The sequence below is a fragment of the Bemisia tabaci genome, chromosome 9 (assembly GCF_918797505.1).
Source record: "Bemisia tabaci chromosome 9, PGI_BMITA_v3".
In the NCBI taxonomy this organism is placed as follows: Eukaryota; Metazoa; Arthropoda; class Insecta; order Hemiptera; family Aleyrodidae; genus Bemisia; species Bemisia tabaci.
In genome coordinates this window covers 21,772,078-21,790,364 of record NC_092801.1, presented here as the reverse complement: position 1 = coordinate 21,790,364, position 18,287 = coordinate 21,772,078, and the positions used below count along the sequence as shown (strand labels likewise).

General features: G+C 43.1%; 2 protein-coding genes across 2 annotated transcripts in view; one reads left to right on the top strand and one right to left on the bottom strand.

The window, feature by feature from the left end:
• Positions 1-18,287, top strand: part of kuz (zinc-dependent metalloprotease kuz) — a 63,537-nt gene that overhangs the window by 15,182 nt on the left and 30,068 nt on the right. The gene's annotated exons all lie outside the window — the stretch shown is intronic.
• Positions 7,932-12,992, bottom strand: LOC109034689 (uncharacterized). The gene is made up of 3 exons (XM_019047958.2): positions 12,841-12,992; positions 11,216-11,525; positions 7,932-9,647 (listed from the first exon to the last, which is right to left on the bottom strand). Exons 1-3 carry the CDS (start codon positions 12,890-12,892, stop codon positions 9,284-9,286), a joined length of 726 nt encoding a protein of 241 aa, XP_018903503.2. The 5' UTR covers positions 12,893-12,992; the 3' UTR covers positions 7,932-9,283.

Genomic DNA, 18,287 nt, shown 5'->3' with positions numbered 1-18,287 from the left:
TCCGGGGATATTTGGCAACACTCGAATGTTCATACGGCGTTCTTCCTTAGCGCGGCAGAATGGGCAATGGATAGCGTGTCACCGGAATGGCTCGTCACTCACCAACCGTCGCCACAGAGCAGAACCCCGTCGGAGTCGGGTGCCGATACCGATACACCCAACGCCATCACTCAAAATTAGAGTGGCGTGGCGTGAACGATCGATTATCGATATTTTCCCATTTAGATCTATGGCGAAGAATCGATTATCATGATATTCGTTGCGAACGCCCTGTCTGTCGATCCTTTTCCATAGGTTTAAACGGTTGATCGATCGATAGATCGCGAAGCACGCCACGCCACTGATCACTTCCGCGTCTGCTGGACCACAACGACTCCCATTGATCATTGGTAGACGGGGCGTGTCGCCCCCCCCCCCCCCCACCCCCCCCCCCGGGCCATTGAGAGGTCGGTGTAAGGACTGTCGATCGGAGACAATGGAAAAATGAGCACTGCACTGACAATGAGACGGAAAATAAGTTGCGGGATGAGATACAGTCTTGTCTTGAGGTGTCTACAGACTCCAGGAAAAAAGTCCTGACTTTTCTGGGACCCCCGCAACAGAATTGGAAGGTATGGATTCCATCGATATTCGAACACGTCGAAAAATAAAAACGTGAGTTGATCGACGTGATTCGATCGATTCACGGAGTCGTCGAGCGACTAACCGGGTTTGTCGATCGATTCGCGGATTTATCGATCGATTCACGGATTTGTCGGTCCATGGAGATGTTGCATGTGTGAGGAATTTGCGATTTGACTGTTGATTCTCATGTAAACGTTCGCGAGAAACACGATGGTGCTACTGGTTTTCTCTGAAATCAACTCCCAAGCTCAAAAAAAGCTCCGCTTCCGCCACCGCGCCGCGCTTGTGTTTGGCGCAATGCGTGAAGTATTCATGCAGTCTTGTAGGCGCTATGCGTTTCGCGCTGTGTACTGTTTTTGATGCAGTGCGTGCAGTATTCATACAATCTTGTAGGCGCCATGCGTTTCACGTCGACCGCTGCTGACCGCACAGTGTTTGACGCATTGCGTGAAGTATTCATGCAGTCTTGTAGGCGCTAATATGTGTTACATGCCGACTGCCGCGCCGTTGGCTTCTCCTATTAATCTCAAGTCCTCGTCATAATGGAGATGTTGCATGTGTGAGGAATTTGCGATTTGACTGTTGATTCTTGTGTAAAAGTTCGCGAGAAACACGATGGTGCCACTGGTTTTCTCTGAAATTAACTCCCAAGCTCAAAAAAAGCTCTCAAGTTGAGGCCGAAATGGAGGGGATATCCCACGCTATCCTGAGAGTCCACCTCTACATCAAGACAAACTCTCCATGCAAAGATAGGGAGCAAATACATTGACAGGGCTGCCACTTTATTTGGGGACTCCAAAACTGAAAACACGGCATCCCTGCTAATGTATTTGCTCCCTATCTTTGCATGGAGAGTTTGTCTTGATGTAGAGGTGGACTCTCAGGATAGCGTGGGATATCCCCTCCATATTGGCCTCAACTTGAGAGCTTTTTTTGAGCTTGGGAGTTGATTTTAGAGAAAATCAGTGGCACCATCGTGTTTCTCGCGAACTTTTACATAAGAATCAACAGTCAAATCGCAAATTCCTCACGCATGCAACATCTCCATTGGAGGGCATGGATTCGATCGACATTCGAAAACGTCGAAAAATAAAAACGTGAGTTGATCGACGTGATTCGATTGATTCACGGAGTCGTCGATCGACTCGCGGGATCGACTCGCGGGGTTTGTCGATCGATTCGCGGATTTATCGATCGATTCACGGATTGTCGATCGATTCACGGATTTGTCGGTCAATTCACGGTTTGGCGATCGGTTCACGCGTTGTCGATCGAATCACTTCGATCTGGTCACGTTTTTTTTTTTCTATCGATTGAGGCGATCGATCGACACCGTTTTTAAATAATTTGCCGATCGGATCACGTCGATTGATTCACGTTCGTAGTTTTAAATCGATTCATGACGATCAAAGCCATACCCTCTGACAGAAATGAAAGGAGGGAATGGAGAGTCGGCACAAAAAAACTGTCAAAGCCATATCTATGAATTTTTTTATTGTATTCCTGTCCGTAATGTATTTATGATTCGTATATCTTATATTATATTTGATTTTTTTCTTCTTTTATTACATTACCTTTTTTTCAAAATGAAAATTGTTTGTTTGTTGCAGGTGAGTTCTTCAAGACTATATCATGTGACTAGTAATAAGTCTGTATTTTTTCCGTAAGTTGTTTGATTTTTTTCAATTCTACATTGAACATTACTTCGTACAGCACAAAATAGAATACAAATTTTGAAAATACATATGGGTCACATTGCAGTGTTGTACACTTTTCATTTTTATTTCATTTTATTCTACATATTTACTAATTTTTTTGCAAGGGGGCGAAATAACTTCACAGCTAAAATTTTCACCGAAAATCCCTCAAATAAAAAGAAAAGTAAGACGAAAATTTGAACACAAGATATACGTATTTAGTGACGTAAAATTTCATTTAAACATGACCACGCTTTAAACCATTTAAAGTGCTTTTACTATACCTAGTGCGAGGTTGATTTAAGCGTCCCGTTAAAGTAGGTTTGAAGGACACACTAGTGCTCTAAAAAAGCCTAGGAAATATTGTAAAACTGACCTGGAAAAGTAGTGAAAGAAGAAATCTTCTGTCCCTACTTTTCGTCGCTTCATCTTTCTCTTGTCCTTCCTATTCTATTATGATTCGACTCGAAGGCTCGAGTTCATAAAAACCGTGTCCGTCCAGACCTAGATAGTACGGACAAGTCGGTAATTTGCAAGGCGAAGTCATGAAGCTTTTAGGGCCCTAAAGGGCAGTCGACCTGAGAACTCAAGCCATCCAAAATATCATTACAATTGTTCCGACCCGTCGCTTGTAAAGCACGTACCCACTTGACGTAGTTTTCGCATAAAGCTCATTTTTGCAAAAAAACGCTCATTCACGAACTTTTTTGGCCATCTTGGTTTGATCTCAGAAATCTGAAGATCGGCAGCGGCTTCCCCGTCTAGGTACTGTAGTCAGATCAGCACTGAAAAAAAAAGTTTCTGGCTGTACAGAATACCGTTCATTCCGGGATCCGAGACCGTAAGTTCCGGGTGCTGGAGCCGTAGATTCGATGCCTCGAGTGCTACGGCCGGAGCTTTCGATCTCTGAGCCCGGAACGCGGACGGTATGTCTACATAGCCCGTAAGTTAGGCTCCCACGGCCGGAGTTCATTTTCAGTGTAGGTACTGTAGTCAGACCAAGTAATGTTCTAACCTGCCAACTATATCCAGTGGTCCATTGAGCCGTGCAACAAGAGCGCCCAAGCCTCATACACTGAAAAAACCAAGTTACGGGCATAGACACACCGGGCTCTAAAGCTGTAGGTTCGGGTGCTGGAATCTAACTACGAGTGCTCCAGGTGCTAGGCCCGGAACTTTCGGTCTCTGAGCTCGGTATGTCGGTATGACGATATGTCTATATGGCCCGTAAGTACGGCTCCCACGGCCGGAATTTATTTTCAGTGCAGGTAAGTACTGTAGTCAGACCAAGTAATGTTCTAACCTGCCAACTATCCAGTGGTCCATTGAGCCGCGCAACAAGAGCGCCCAAGCCTCATACACTGAAAAAACCAGTTACGGGCTATAAAGACACTGGGCTCTGAGGCTGTAGGTCCGGGTGCTGGAATCGTAGCTTCGAGTGCTCTGGGTGCGAGGCCCGGAACTTTCGTCCTCTGAGCCCGGAAAATGGCCGGTATGTCTTCATAGCCCGTAAGTACGGCTTCCGCGGCCAGAGTTTTTTTTTCAGTGTAGGTACTGTAGTCAGACCAAGTAATGTTCTAACCTGCCAACTATCCAGTGGTCCATTGAGCCGTGCAACAAGTGCGCCCAAGCCGCATAACGGGGAAAACCGCGCTAATGGGCCCGGCAAACCAGCGTAAGCAGCAGGGAGCGAGCGGGGCAGCGATCGTACGAATTACCGCCCCCCGCGCCCCCCGCGAGGGGCAGCGTCCATTTGTCGCGTCGCCGCGCGGTCGGACGGAGCGGAATAAAAATGAAAGTAAAATTAGCCGGGCGAGCGGACGGAGATGTTCATTAGTATGAGCCGAGCGCTGGCGCATGGCGCTACGGATTCACTTTCTTCTCGGGAAACTCGGCTCGCAGGTGGCCCTGGCAGTGTCGCCGCGATTACCCGAGCGATTAACCATTACACCTGCCCCTGCCCCCCCCCCCCCCTCCCGAAAAGACGGGGCGATTAAGAAACACACCTCGTCATCGCTCGTAATCCGTCTGATCCGTTTCCCATTTTCTCGCCGCGCCATGCCGCCACCATGCTGTGGCTGTTGCGGCGGTGACGATCAAGGCTGAGCGAATGTATCACGCGAAGGAGCGGATGCGATAGGAAGAGTACCCCAGCGGGCCGATTATTGAAACTGATAGACAAAGCTATAGACAAAGACGACAAAAGGGATTTGGAGGGATCCTATTGGTGGAAGCAGGTGGTGGCAATGGACATAGGAGGTAGGCAATGGACTAACTAACGGCAACCCACTGAAGACCCGACAGTTAGTCTATCATTTTCTTCCTTAGTCTATAAGAACTAACCATGTCAACCAGTAGGATCGCTCCATACTTCCTATGTCTTCTTTTTCTATCGCTTTGTCCATCAGTTTCAATAATCGGCCCGCTCGGCAGGGTTCAGGATTTCGGAGCCCGTTGGAGCTGTCAATGGTGCGCCCGGCCCCCACCCTATAATGAATCTCCTCGAGTCCTCGAGGAGGTGGGTGTAGTCTAAAAAAAAAACAATTTGGGCTAAATAAGCATACCGTCTGTTCCGGGCTCAGAGACCGAAAGTTAATACGGGTTTTCATATCAGACTCTCACTTATCCAATCTGTCTCCGGCCGGTAGCAATTGGACCGATAAGAATCGAATAAAAAAATTGGCTTTTATTTCAAACTTCACGCCAAGACTGAAACGAAACGGGACGAGCGGAATGGAGCGTTTCGTCGCTTTTGGATAGTCGGTAGCAAGTGAGCTACCCTAACAGACCAAGATTCAACATTTCCCGCTTACTTTAATTTTGCCCCCTTTCTAAGCTTTCCGGTCTTCTCCCATATAAAAAAACCTGGGTCTTCTTCCTAATTTTCAAATTCTGATCACAGCGGGCTCATCTAGGGACTATCACCTGTCGATGACCGCACAATTCATGAAAATCGGCCCAGTTGAACGCTCAAATGAGCCATGACAAAAAGTAAAAAATTGCATCGTTTAAATGGGAGAATTCGTAACTTTAACCCGCAACATAAAAAACCTGAGTCGTATTTTCAAAATCTGAATAAAGCGTGCTCATCTAGAGACAATTGCCTGTCGATAGTCGCAAAAATCATGAACATCGGCCCGGTAGAACGCTGCAAAATTTTAGGTTACAGTCATTTTTTTATGAGTATTGATCCAAAACCGTTGCCAAAACTGAGAAAGAATGATACGGTTCCCGAAAATTTAAGGGACCGTAGCTCTGATAGAGCCCCTTTATACTGAGAGTCAAGAAAATATGAATCCATTCTGATTGGTTCCCGTATTTTAGGCCTTCACAGTGTCACACACGGGAATAAAGATTACATTTTCACCGATTGCAAAGATTATAATCTGGAATGGACCGGGGAATGACGGTTTCGGCAAGGAACAAACGGAATGAGAGAAGGAACGGAGAAAGGAATTTGAGAATGGGCCGATCAAAGATTAAAAACGTTCAATCTGATCTTATTCCTAGTGCCCAGAGTGAGGGGGTTTCTGACTCGTATAAGTACTTAGCTGACGGAGGCGCTGTGAGAACTTAACTGAAAAGTGTTATTTCAACCCATAAAACACGCTTCCTAGTGTAACGGTTTCATCCATGGATATACCCTGTATTTGAGGGATTAAGGTGCGAGAGCCAAATATTTCTGTGTGCGATAAAAGCGAATTCCATGAAAGTTTAGCTAAAACAAATGCGATGACTTCTATCAAATATTTCGCTCTTGGGGGGGAGGGGCTCTCACCTCTCCTTTCAGCTACGACCCCGAGGACATCCAGTCCAATCAGAGAGCTTCGGGCAACAATGCATTTACGACTGAAGGTTAAATTCCTTGACGTCAGGCTAATTCCTCTATTGTTTTCCAAGAGAATACAAGCATCTTGGTTGTAAAACGAAACGATTCGTAGGTCTTGAACGACGGTGCTTGGCGGTTGAGTAGGGTTGAACGTAGACCAGCACACACAGAGACAAATGAATGATATATTCAACCATATTCGTAGCAAATTGTTGCACCAATCGAGGAGTATGGTTAAATCAAAGATAGTACATGGTAAAATCTGCATGTCGATGTTCCAGTTATTCTTACTGGAAAGGTAACAAATCCAATCAAATCCAAATTGCGTTCTGCCCGTCACAAGTAATCTTAGTGGGTAAAACCTGTTCTTTTTTTCATCGTATTTTTTTACCTTGCAATTCGTAAATAATTGTGAAAAATAGCAGACTGAATAAAATATTTTCAATTTTGAAACCGTATTTCTTGGGTGGCAGAAAAATCAGTCGTCAGTATGGTTGAATTGATCATTCATCATTTTCCGTGTTTAAGACCTCAAGGTTTAACTGTGGAACTAATTTTCGATGTGTTGAACTTAGTATTAAGTATGCAATATTTCTGGCTCATTTTAGGAACAACACAAGTGCCCTTGGCTATGGTCGTGCCTTAGTGTGAAAATAGAACGTAGTCAATTTCATTATCGATGAAACCACTTCATAAAATATCGCAGTGGACGGCATCAACTACCCTTTTTCATAGATCGGAAAAAATTACCTCCTGAATTTGCCACCAAGAAAATTTCCCTTCGAATCAAGCAAATTTCTGCTTGATTGAAACGACTTTCTTCGTTAGGTATCACTTGCATTTGAGCTAAGAGAAATTAATTTTTGGCGCATTCAAGAATATTCCAGCTTAAATGAAGTCACTTGTTTCCAACGTCAGGTAAAAGCTTTGACCTCGCCTACATCAGACGTTTTGAGTTGAGAATTTGTCTTTCTTCTCATCTTGTGGTTGCTGATTTTAAAATTCAACCACCACACCATTGATCCTTCACCAGCGCATAGTGGATCGAGTCAATTAGAGAGATCGAACATGAAATTTTGGACTAAACTTTGGCAAATTTTTATGTTTATATCGTCACATTTGAAGCTTTCTTGAATTAAAATTGCACGAGGAAACCAATGGAACCACTTTTAGAACTTCAAAGTTTTATATAAACGAAGTTATAAGCGTTTAAAGTTTCCAAATTTTGTCCGACCTCTCATTTTGACTCGATCCACTATGCGGCGGAACTGATACTGCACAAATTGATACGGCGCAAATTCAGTATTTGCGAACAAAAGAGAGTGTAGAGAATGTGAAAAAGTCAAAAGAAAACGGGTGGAAAACTTGAGATGCAATAACAACACAAACTAATTTGGACATGGAAGATTTAATGTTTTTAAATGGAGAAATTCAATGTAGCGAGAATGAGAGTCATTACAATTACTGACTTTGATTTTGCTGTATAGTCATTAAATTGTTGAGAAACGACTAAGTGAACAAGCAGTGAATTGAGTAAAATCAAATTGTGACGCCAGTTTTACTTGCATAGCACTTGTTTCATTTGAGATTATAGAAAATCATTTTTCAACAAACGAGGAATAATTACGACGGTTGGGAAATGAGATAGCACCCTGGGGGCTTTTCAGCTTAAACATGTAGCGTGGACTGGATGGGGTGGGCTTTATTCGTTAAGTAAGATCTCCAACTTTTCCCTTCCTTTTGACTCGTAGCTTATAGTGGTCTCTGGATATACTTATTGTTTCTCCTGGTTTTTCAAGTTTTCTCTCATCTGTGGCCTCCGCTACAACAAGTCCTTCTCGTTGAAAATGTCGAAAAACAGGTGAACAATTTTTCACAGGGGCCGATAGTTCAAAGCCTTCCCTAACATTTTACCCCAATTCCTGATCGATTCCCCTGAAACCAGAAAATAAAACGATAATAATAAGAAACCCTTTCCCTCAAAAAAATTAGACGTCGTCATCATTGCTAAATCACCGTCGAAACGAAAATTTCTACCTTTGCAACCAGTAGTTTGACCAAAGGTGATTTATACAACCGGCCCCTAGTCACCCGGAGCTCATCATCCACCTGGTATGTAAGATGACTTTTGCACCCATAATCGTCCATAAGGATTGTTGAGTTGAACGATCTAGAAACAGTAGATTGGTGGTGGCCTACAATAAAACGTAGGTAACACACATGGAGTGGTCGTTTGATAGACGGGCGGGGTGTGGAAATGGACAGTTGCTATTAGAGTACCTGTATAGCGAGAGTATGGACAGATGTGAAACTCCGAAAATCCATCAGGCCTTCACCGATGCTTCTGCGAATAAAGTTAGGGCCCAGAAATGCAGCCAACCTATGAATTTCAATTATCCAGAACGATTTACTAATACTATTGTTACGAACCGTCGTTTATTAAGCACGTGTTTGACTCAGTTTTTGCATAAATTTACTCAATTTCGCGGAAGAACGCTCATTTCTGTACATTCTTTGCCATCATGGTTAGAATAGTTAGAATTGGAATCTGCAGACTGGCAGTGAAATTTTGTGCGTTAGAAGTTGGTTAGAAGGGTGGCTGCACTTTTGGGCCCTAAGCCCTCCATGGAGCGATCTGTCCATACTCTCGCTATACAGGTACTCTAGTTGCTATCTTCGTCATAACCTCGGATCTTACGGGGATTTTTATTATAAATGGTTTAGTGTTGAAACTTCAGTCGTAAACTCACTCGAAGAATAGCTATGTTTCAAATCTGGACACAGATTTTCAAACAGTTAGTTGCGAATTTGATGTAAGTCATTGTTTAGCAACAGTCCCACAAGAAACCATGGAAACCGACTGTCCTCGTCCTTACCTTACTGTTGCTCATAGTGAGTTACAAAATTCGCCATTGGCGTAGCATAGGATCCCCCTATCTATAGTTTCTAGATCATTGGTTGAGTCCCTGAGGTATCCACCTGTTGCCAAGAAGTCAGTGGACTGGAGGGTCTCACGTTGCCTCTGCCTGCGCCCCCAACCCCACTCCCCCCACCCCCGCGCGGCGTGAGGGCGATAGACGTGATAGCTACGCCACTGTCCTCCGGCCTGAAGCTCACGGCTCACGGCCGTGAGTCACGGGCAGAAGGTGACGACGTAGTTAGGGGCTCCGTAGCAGTCGAAAAGACTGGTGGGGTCGTCGTAGGCGTAGCTGTAGGCGTCCGGGCACTTGTCCTTGAAGACGCGGGACCAGTTGGACGGCGGACACTTCTCCCTGGTGTTGTGGTTGTCGCCGGAGCAGCAGAGCTCCGGCTTGCGGAAGGCCTCGCAGCCGCTCTTGCAGCCGACGACGCCGTCCGGGGTGCGGACGGCCAGCTCGTTGGGGCAGGCCCGGTTCATGTCGAACTTGCAGTCGATGTGCCGGCACTTGGGCCCGTTCCCGCCCTGGGGGCTGATCGACATCGGCACGTTCGAGCCGTCCACGTTGCTTACGTCGTACCTGCGGGTTGCCGCAAAAATAAAAACTGATTAGATTTTCGGTGGAAAATCGAACACTGCATAAAAGGCCGGTCGTGTACGTACCGATTCCGTTTTATCCCAACTAATGTGGTTTGTCAAACTGAACTTTCGGTTCTTCTAACTGAATTTTCGGTCTGTCAAATTGAATTTTCGGTTTGTCAAATTGAACTTTCGTTTCTTCAAATGGACGTATTTCTATCAAACGGACCTAAGCGCCATAGGGTGAGGAAGTTAGAGGGGGGGGGGGGGGCTGGGATTGGCGGAGGAATCAGGCGTCCTGCTTATTCCGTCCGATTCTTGCAATGCTTTTCCATGGCGTTTAGGTCCGTTTGACAGAACGCGCTATCCGGGATTCTAAAATTCCTCAAAAGGAACTCAAATTGGCGCTTAGTTCCGTTCGATAGAAATACGTCCAAATCGAACTTTCGTTTCTTCAAATCGAACTTTCGTTTCGTCAAACCGAACTTACGGTTCGTTAAACTGAACTTTCGGTTCGCGTAACCGCACTTGCAGTGAAGTGAACTGACTGACAAAGTTTGGTCATATATGCCTCCATTTAAACCCACGCTAAATAATCGATTCTTCTCGGAGCACCTGGCCCCTCGAAGAATCGATACATTTCAAAAGGTTTAAATGGAGGGAAGGCAATGTTGCCAATTTACTGGATCCGCCAATGCTCACTGGAAAAAAAAACACATTGGATCTAGAGTCCAGACTCTTGAAAACATTGACAAGAAAAAGGACTCTTGATTCAATCAGATTTAAGCTTAAATCAAAAAGAAATCCGCTCAAATTAAGAGGCTTGGTTCTTGATTTAAGCTCAAATCTGATTGAATCAAGAGTATTTTTTTTGTCGTTGTTTCTATGAGTCTGGACTTTAGATCCAATGTGTTTTTTTTTCCAGTGCTTCTTAAGTTGGAAGGATGTGATTTTTTTCACAATTTTTTTTCTATTTATTTTTCGATTTTAAGCTACTTTTTTCCAGATCTCGATTTTTATTTACTTATGAGTATTTCAGTAAATTTGCTTTGAATTCAGCCGCTGAGCAAATCTCAACCTCCTTCTCTCCCGTGACTTGGCCGAAATAACGCCTCTAATACTACATTGCCTTTAATACCGCCTTCCTTCCTTTTCTTAAATGAGTTTCTAAGTGCAAAGAGTACTCACTAGAGTCCCTTTATACTGAGAGTCAAGACAATGTGAATCCATTTTTGATTGGTTCCCCTATTTTAGGCCTTCACAGTGTCACAAACGGGAATAAAGATTACATTTTCACCGATTGCAAAGATTATAGTCTGGAATTGACCAAGGAATTACGGGTTCGGCAAGGAACAAACGGAATGAGAGAAGGGACGGAGAAAGGAATTTGAGAATGGGCCAATCAAAGATTACGAAAAACGTTCAATTTGTGTAATCTTTATTCCCGTTTGTGACTCCATGAGGGGGTGTTGTCTTGACTCTCAGTATAAAGGGACTAATACTACATCGCCTTTAATAGCGCCTTCCTTCCTTTTCTTAAATGGGTTTCTAAGTGCGAAGAGTACTCACCAGTCCTTGCCATTATCGTTGAGGGTGAACTCGGCGAGGGTGGCCGGCGGGGCGCCGGTGCGGCCGTTGCAGTTGCCGGCGCCGGAGCCGCAGTCGCCGGTGACGCAGCGGCCCGAGGGGTGGTCGCACTGGGTCCGCGCCCAGATCCGGCCGGCCGTCCACTTGCTCGGCACCTCCAGGTCCCGCGACGCCCCCGGCCCGAGCATGAAGCCCGTCGTGCTCAGCTGGGCGCCACCGCCACCCGTCTGAGTCGCCGGCCACAGCGGCCACCGGCAGTTGTTCTTCACCGTTATCCGCACCGCCGTAGACACTGCAAATTGAAATTACATCGGATTATAAGAGTCGGATTGTAAGAGAGGAGGAGGAGACGACGAGGAAGAGAGAGGAGAAATAAGAAGGAGGATAAGAAACATACGAGAAAGAGGAGGAAGAAGGAGAAAACGTGGGAGGAAGAGAAGGGAGAAGAAACATGGGAGGAAGAGGAGGAAGAAGAGGAAGAAACATGGGAGACAGAGGAGGAAGAAGAAGAAACACGGGAGAAAGAGGAAGGAGAAGAAGAAACATAGGGGAAAGAGGAGGAAGAAGGGGAAACATGGGAGGAACAGCATGGGAGAAGAATAAACATGGGAGAAAGGAGAAAGGAGGAAAGAAGAGAAAAACACGGGGCGAAGGGAGAGAAGAGTGGAGAGAGGAGAGAAGAAGAATCCCGGGAGAAAGCGGAAGGAAGAAGAAATAGGAAGAGGAGGAAGAGGAACATGGAGAGAGCAGGAAAGATACTGGGAGAAAGGAGGAAGAAGAAACAGGAGAAAGAGAGGAGAGAAGATGGGGAGAAGAGAAGTAGGAGAAACATAGGGAAAGAAGGAAGAAGAGAACAAGGGAGAGAAGAAGAAAGAGAAATAGAGAAAAGAATGACGGCATGGACCTAGGCGGGAGGGAAGGCAGTGGGGGATGAGGGAGCCAGCGACTGCTGTTGAAAAAGATCATGGCTAAAACCAAGAGTGTTTTATGTATTCTTTTTGATAAGCAAAAAATGTTCTCTTACGACTCTGCGAGTCCGAGGTCGATCCCCGATCCAGGGGCGAACAGTCAACGTTAAACCCTCTGCCCAGCATGACTAATATTTGTCTGTAATTAAAAACAATCGCGTACGAAAGTATCTGTATATCTCCCTTGAAATAGGGCAGTAAATGACTTCCAAAAGCAAGTTAAAACGTTTAAAAATCCATCAGTCTCTTGACATTGAGGCAGTTTCAAAGGTTCAAAATTGAACAGTTTATTTTTTACTCCGCGCACTTACATCCGTTACGATTCGGTTAAAACAGGGTCGCCAGTCAGGGAACACGGGAATTGTCAGGGAATGTTAAAAAGTCAGGGAAAATGACGATAGTGTCAGGGAAAAATTGTTAAGTCAATTATATTTGCCTCCTAGAATGGGTTTGATGTTTCAAACAACAGATTTTGCGAAAGAACTTTTTCGAATTCTTTCTATTTAACCGTTTGGCTTCTCTTCAATTATCAGGGAATTTTACTAAAATGTGACAGAAAAATGCCAGGGAATTTAATTTTCTGAATTCTCTGGTAACCCTGCTAATTTGGTATTAACAGCGAATATTTTTCGTACATACCATTGGCTAAGACTGCAGCAACACAGAGAGATACCACGAACTTGATGAACATGTTGAGACGGAGATGCACGAACAACAGTGAAGAAGAAACGTTGAAGCCAGCGAATTTATAAAAGCAGAAATAAAAAAAAAAAAAAAAAAAAAAAAAAAAAAAAACCTGGGTAAAATTCAAAACTTAACTCGCCGAGGGAATCCCCGGTCGCGCGCCCGGGGCTTTCTCGGACGCCGCACAGTGGACGAACCAATAGATGAGGCCGGACATAAAATCTTTGACTATAATTTCAAATTTTTTATGTTTATTTCATCACAAATTCAATTTCAAAGGGTGTTTTTGAAAGAAAATTTCACGAAAGAACCAATGGAACTACTCTTAATCTTTTTTATTACATATTTTTCGAAAATATAAGCTTTCAAAGTTTCAAGATTTTGTCCAACTTCTCTTGATTTACTCGGACCAGTGTGCGCCGATGTGGAGCGGGTCGACCAATCAAAACGACAGAAACAGGAAAACCACTCGCGAAATGATCGATTTCAGCTGCCTGATAATGATAAAATGGGGAAATGAGATAAATAGTACAGGAAAATGCTCAGTGTAATCCACACTAATAAGCAATAACATAATAAAATTTAAAATTGCACGCTGGGTGCATTAGCTGTTTCTGCTGTGAACAATGATTGATCGGGAAAAAGCCCTGAAAATTTACTGAGCAATTAGAAACTGCGGTGCACAATGCACATCAGTCGCATTGCAGCGACAACTGGACTGCATATTGCAACGAGGAATTATTATTTCTGGCTGTGTTGTGTGTGTGTGTGTGTGTGTGTGTGTTATCTAGTTGTCTATTCTATTCTAAGGCATGTATTTAAATTGGCAAGGTACAATTCTTAATTTTTAAGTACAAAGACGTGCTAAATAAATATTCAAAAATTGGGCACGCGTCGAGAAACACCTAGCGGCTGACCAGGTTATCTACTAGTCCGGAAAGTTCGGAAATAGTACTGATTTTTTAAGGGCGGTCCTATAGCATAGTAAAAGGGCGGAGAATCCGGAAGAAGGTCCGGAATTTGTTTCCATTTTTGTCATTTTTGCCGCAATTTGAGCAAGAAATTCAAATTTCTGAAATGTTTCGAATTGCGTCAAATGGAGGTATTGAAAAAGTACTGAATTTTTCTGTTGAGGAGGTATTGAATTTCTTTGGAATATACTGGAAAAGTACTGTAAAAGTACTGATTTTGACCAGCCTGTTTTCGTAGACATCCTGCTGGCTCATGAACATAAAATCTCGAAAATCTTACATTCAAGATAACAACATCGCGACTACGAAGCAGTTTTCACTGCACTGAATTTAACGTTTGAAAAATTTTCGCTGCATTCGGAGTTTTCTGAAAAGGTTACATTTATACTACTAATCGTTAGTTACAGGCTGCGACCTCCTTCATAATTCACCCGCTATTTGATTCATTCAGACTCCAGAATTGTTCCGAGTAGGAGGTGCGGGACATAGGTAAATGGGACGCTTTGTTTAGCTTTCCTGGAACCCCGTAATAAACTCAAGACTTCCCATGACTTCCCCCTCCCACCAGCCCTAAACTTTGAAAGCTCTCCGCTTGAACCCGTTTGATTTTAATCGAATTCAGCAGCGAACACTGCCGTCGAAATTTAATTCGAGATTCGTCGAGTTCTTCAGCTTTAGGACTAGAAATAAATGGACCGTGTTTAGCAGAAAGGACCCAAGCCTTGTCGGCCATTGCCAAATTTAACTAGGCAATTTAATTAGTTTGCAACAGAACTTTGGTGCGGACTCCTTTTAAAATGTTAAGGAATTTGCTTTCTACCATGCAGACAATTCACTGAAATTTGTACAAAAATCCGCACAACTGTTTTCATGTAAAAAATTAAATTGCTCAATTAAATGGCAATAGCTGATAAACAATAAAAACTTGGGTCCTATTTTCAAATTCTGATTACAACAGGCTCATCTAGGGAATATCACCTATCTATAACAGCAAAAATTATGGAAATCAGTCCAGTAAAACGCTCAAACGAACTGTGACAAGAAATAATTAAGTACATCTATAAATAGGAGAATTCGCAATTTTACCACTTCATATAAAAAACCCTGGGTCATATTTTCCAAATAATCTGAATATAGCGGGCACATCTTGAGACAATCGCCTGTCAATAATCGCAAAAATCATGAAAATCGGTTTGGTAGAACGTTGGAACCAAGCGTTACCAGATATGCAAATTTAGGAGGTCTCAGAGCTTATAGTATAGAAAGCGAAACATAATTTGACTGCAATGTTGCAGGTTTCCTGTCACATTCGCAACAACCCTCAGGATATATTCTGGAGGATTACTGTCGGCGTAAGCCAGGCGTGCAAAATGTGCTCGATCGCCCGATCCGTAGATCGCGAGTGGACGGTGCACACTCCGGTAGGCGCAGTATAGGCAATTTGCAATACGTATCGTATGTGTAACGGTGTAGCGTTTGAAGTATTTCGACGATGTTGAAGGCGCTACGTATGCGGTGCACGCGGGCGGGCTCACTTCCACTACGATTGCCCGCGATAATTGACCAGCGAGGTTAAATCATTCGAAGTGCATCATTTTTGCTGGAAACTCTGCAAGTGTTTTGTATTTGATGAAAATGTATAAATTAAGTATTGCTTGCACGCTGATGTTTGTGTACATCAGGGCAGCTGCTGCGCTTGTGTTTTGTCTCATTATCACCCATTCATTATGTCCATTTATGATTTTTGTGGAATTTATTAACTTTGATCGCGCTGATTTTTTGAACCTAAATCATCTCGACCGAGAAAAATTCGCTGCTGAAAGTGCTCGCTGTGTAATATGTAGCGCGCAGGGGAAATGTACGTTTGCTGGTGAAAGTGCACACTGTAGAACTTCTTGTACTCTGCAGCAACCTTTCCTGACAAAAAAAAAAATTCTCTCTTTAGAATAGGAAATGGCCAATCCGTTCACCTTGTTTATAAGACCGTGCCTTCTTATGAGACCATGCTTTGTGTTTGTTTAGTCTTGGTATTTTGCATGTCTTTCCCGAAATTATTTCTTTTTTTGTTTTTTCCTGTCAAAAAATTCCACCGTAACTAACCTGGTACTATATGTCTTTGGGTCGACCGTAGTCAACTGAAACTAGACCCTGGGTAGAGATGCTCAATTTCATGAAACTTATAATTTTAAATCACTTTATTTTTTTGTTTTTTTTTTTTTTTTTTTTTTTTTTTTTTACAAAATTCTACACTGGACTCAGTATGCAATGAAACACATAGGAACAGGCTGTTCTTAATTATAAAACTTTGGAAAAACTCAGGGCGTCTACAGTCAGTAAAATCCGTAAACTATCAGAAAATTTGATGTCATCAGAAAATATCATGGATCATGAAATTCTGAGTGTTTCAAGCATTTTTCAAACATCTGAGACAGTTCATCGAATATTCAGATATGTTAAATCAAATGAGTTGTAAGGTGGTAGTGCGAAACGAGTAGGAATCATTTAAGGGTTAAACTGTCATAGTTCCGCGGGAATTCGCCACTATTTCTCATGGTCACAAAAAGAAGAAGAAAAAAATCAAATGAGTGTCGATTTATTCAAGCAAAAAGTCAGGAAATTTCGGATTAGATATCAGGATGAATCAGGAAAATGCGAAATGAAATTTTAGTTGACACCCTGAAAAAGGAGAAGAAAAAAATATTATTAAGTCATATTTCGAGGTAATTCTCTGATAAGTGTAGTGGGTGCATACGCACCACACAACTCCTAAAAAATCGTTAAAATTTCACGGAAGGTCAAATGAAGTGGAGGACAACACGCAAACGTGCAGTTTTGGAAAAAAAATGAGAAATTAATGATTTCAAATAAAACTAGTCTTACTCTCTTACTGCATATTCTGCGAGAAATTTGCTCCCAAATTCCAATTTTTAAGCGTCAAGAAGTCAGTTTGAACTTTCTTTCTGCCGTAAGGATTCATGTAATTCCGAAACTTCAAACACGTATTTCTCGAAGTAGCAAAAACTGCACCTTACTCTCTTACTGCATATTCTGCGAGAAATTTGCTCGCAAATTCCAATTTTTAAGCGTCAAGAAGTCAGTTTGAACTTTCTTTCTGCCATAAGGATTCATGTAATTCCGAAACTTCAAACACGTATTTCTCGAAGTAGCAAATACTGAACCTAAGCGTTTTGTCTTCCAAGCCTCACAAATACGAAATTTCATCTATTTGTATCTCTGGCCGTGGATAGTTGCACGCGAGGGCCAATCCTAAGGCCAGCATTGCGTCAATGCATTCGGAGGAACCTCGATAGTGCCATTACAGATTATATCAAACCCGATGCTTCGGACAGGGACGCCGCGCCGGCGACGATTATTTCTGCGTGCGGCCGCTGGATGGCGTAAGAACCGCGTTCGGTCGCGTTACTCCAGCACCCGGGCTTCCTCAATACCCGGCGATCCCCGCGCAGTTGCCGGCTCGCGTCAAAATTCACCCGCTTGATGCGGATTGCAAAACACAAAATCAGGGTGTCTACTCTGCCGTGCTAAGGAAAACAGCCGTATGAACGTTTGAGAGTTGCCAAATTGCTCCGGTTAAAACATATATTTTTGAGGAAAGTTATGAATAATTGGACTGCGTTTTGCAATTTGGAACTATGAATTCTGCCTCTTCTGGAAAAACACTTATGTGCATAGGGAAATTAATGACACGGTGTTTTTAAACCGGGCCAGAATCTATAGGTCCAAATTGCAAAATGTAGTCCATTTGTCTTCGAAACTAACAGATATTTTAGATTAAATTGTGAAGAAAATTGTCTGAAAAAATTGAGGAAAAATGTTCCCAATTTCCTCAGTAAATTTTTTTCTTACTGGAGGAATTGAGGCAATGTCTGAAGGCTCATACGGCGTGCTTCCTTGGCAAGGCAGTATTCAGGGTGTCTACATGTCCGGAAAGTCCGGAAGTAGTACTGATTTTTCAAGGGTGGTCTGGAAGTACTGAAAAAGTACGAAATTCGCAAGATGGTCCAGAATTTTTTGTCACCTCTGTGCCAATTTGAGCGAGAAGTTCAAATTTTTGAAATTTTCCGAATTTCGTGGAATGGAGGTACTGAATTTTTTTGTGGAGGAAGTACTGAATTTCTCGGAAATGTATTGAAAAAGTACTGGAAATGTACCGATTTCCAACTTTGCTAACTTGAACCCTAAAATCTTTGTTGAGGGTTATGTTCTATAGTTTTGAACCAAACGATACATCGAATCACTATCGAATGCGATTCATTACAAACGCGTCGAAACGGCGCGGCGGGAAAATGATGAAAGTGATGCAAAAAAAAAAGAAAAGAAAAAGGAAAAAGGAAAAAAAAATGGGGGAAGGCCAGTTGAATTTGTAAGAAGGCTTGGAAATCACCGCACCCGAAGGGACGAAATTTGATT

Excerpts from the sequence above, each read along its gene's own strand:
- LOC109034689 (XM_019047958.2), bottom strand. The coding sequence starts at position 12,892 with ATGTTCATCAAGTTCGTGGTATCTCTCTGTGTTGCTGCAGTCTTAGCC. Across the intron at positions 11,526-12,840 it reads TGCTGCAGTCTTAGCCAATG|TGTCTACGGCGGTGCGGATA; the intron begins GTATGTACGAAA and ends TTCAATTTGCAG. Across the intron at positions 9,648-11,215 it reads AACGATAATGGCAAGGACTG|GTACGACGTAAGCAACGTGG; the intron begins GTGAGTACTCTT and ends GGCAACCCGCAG.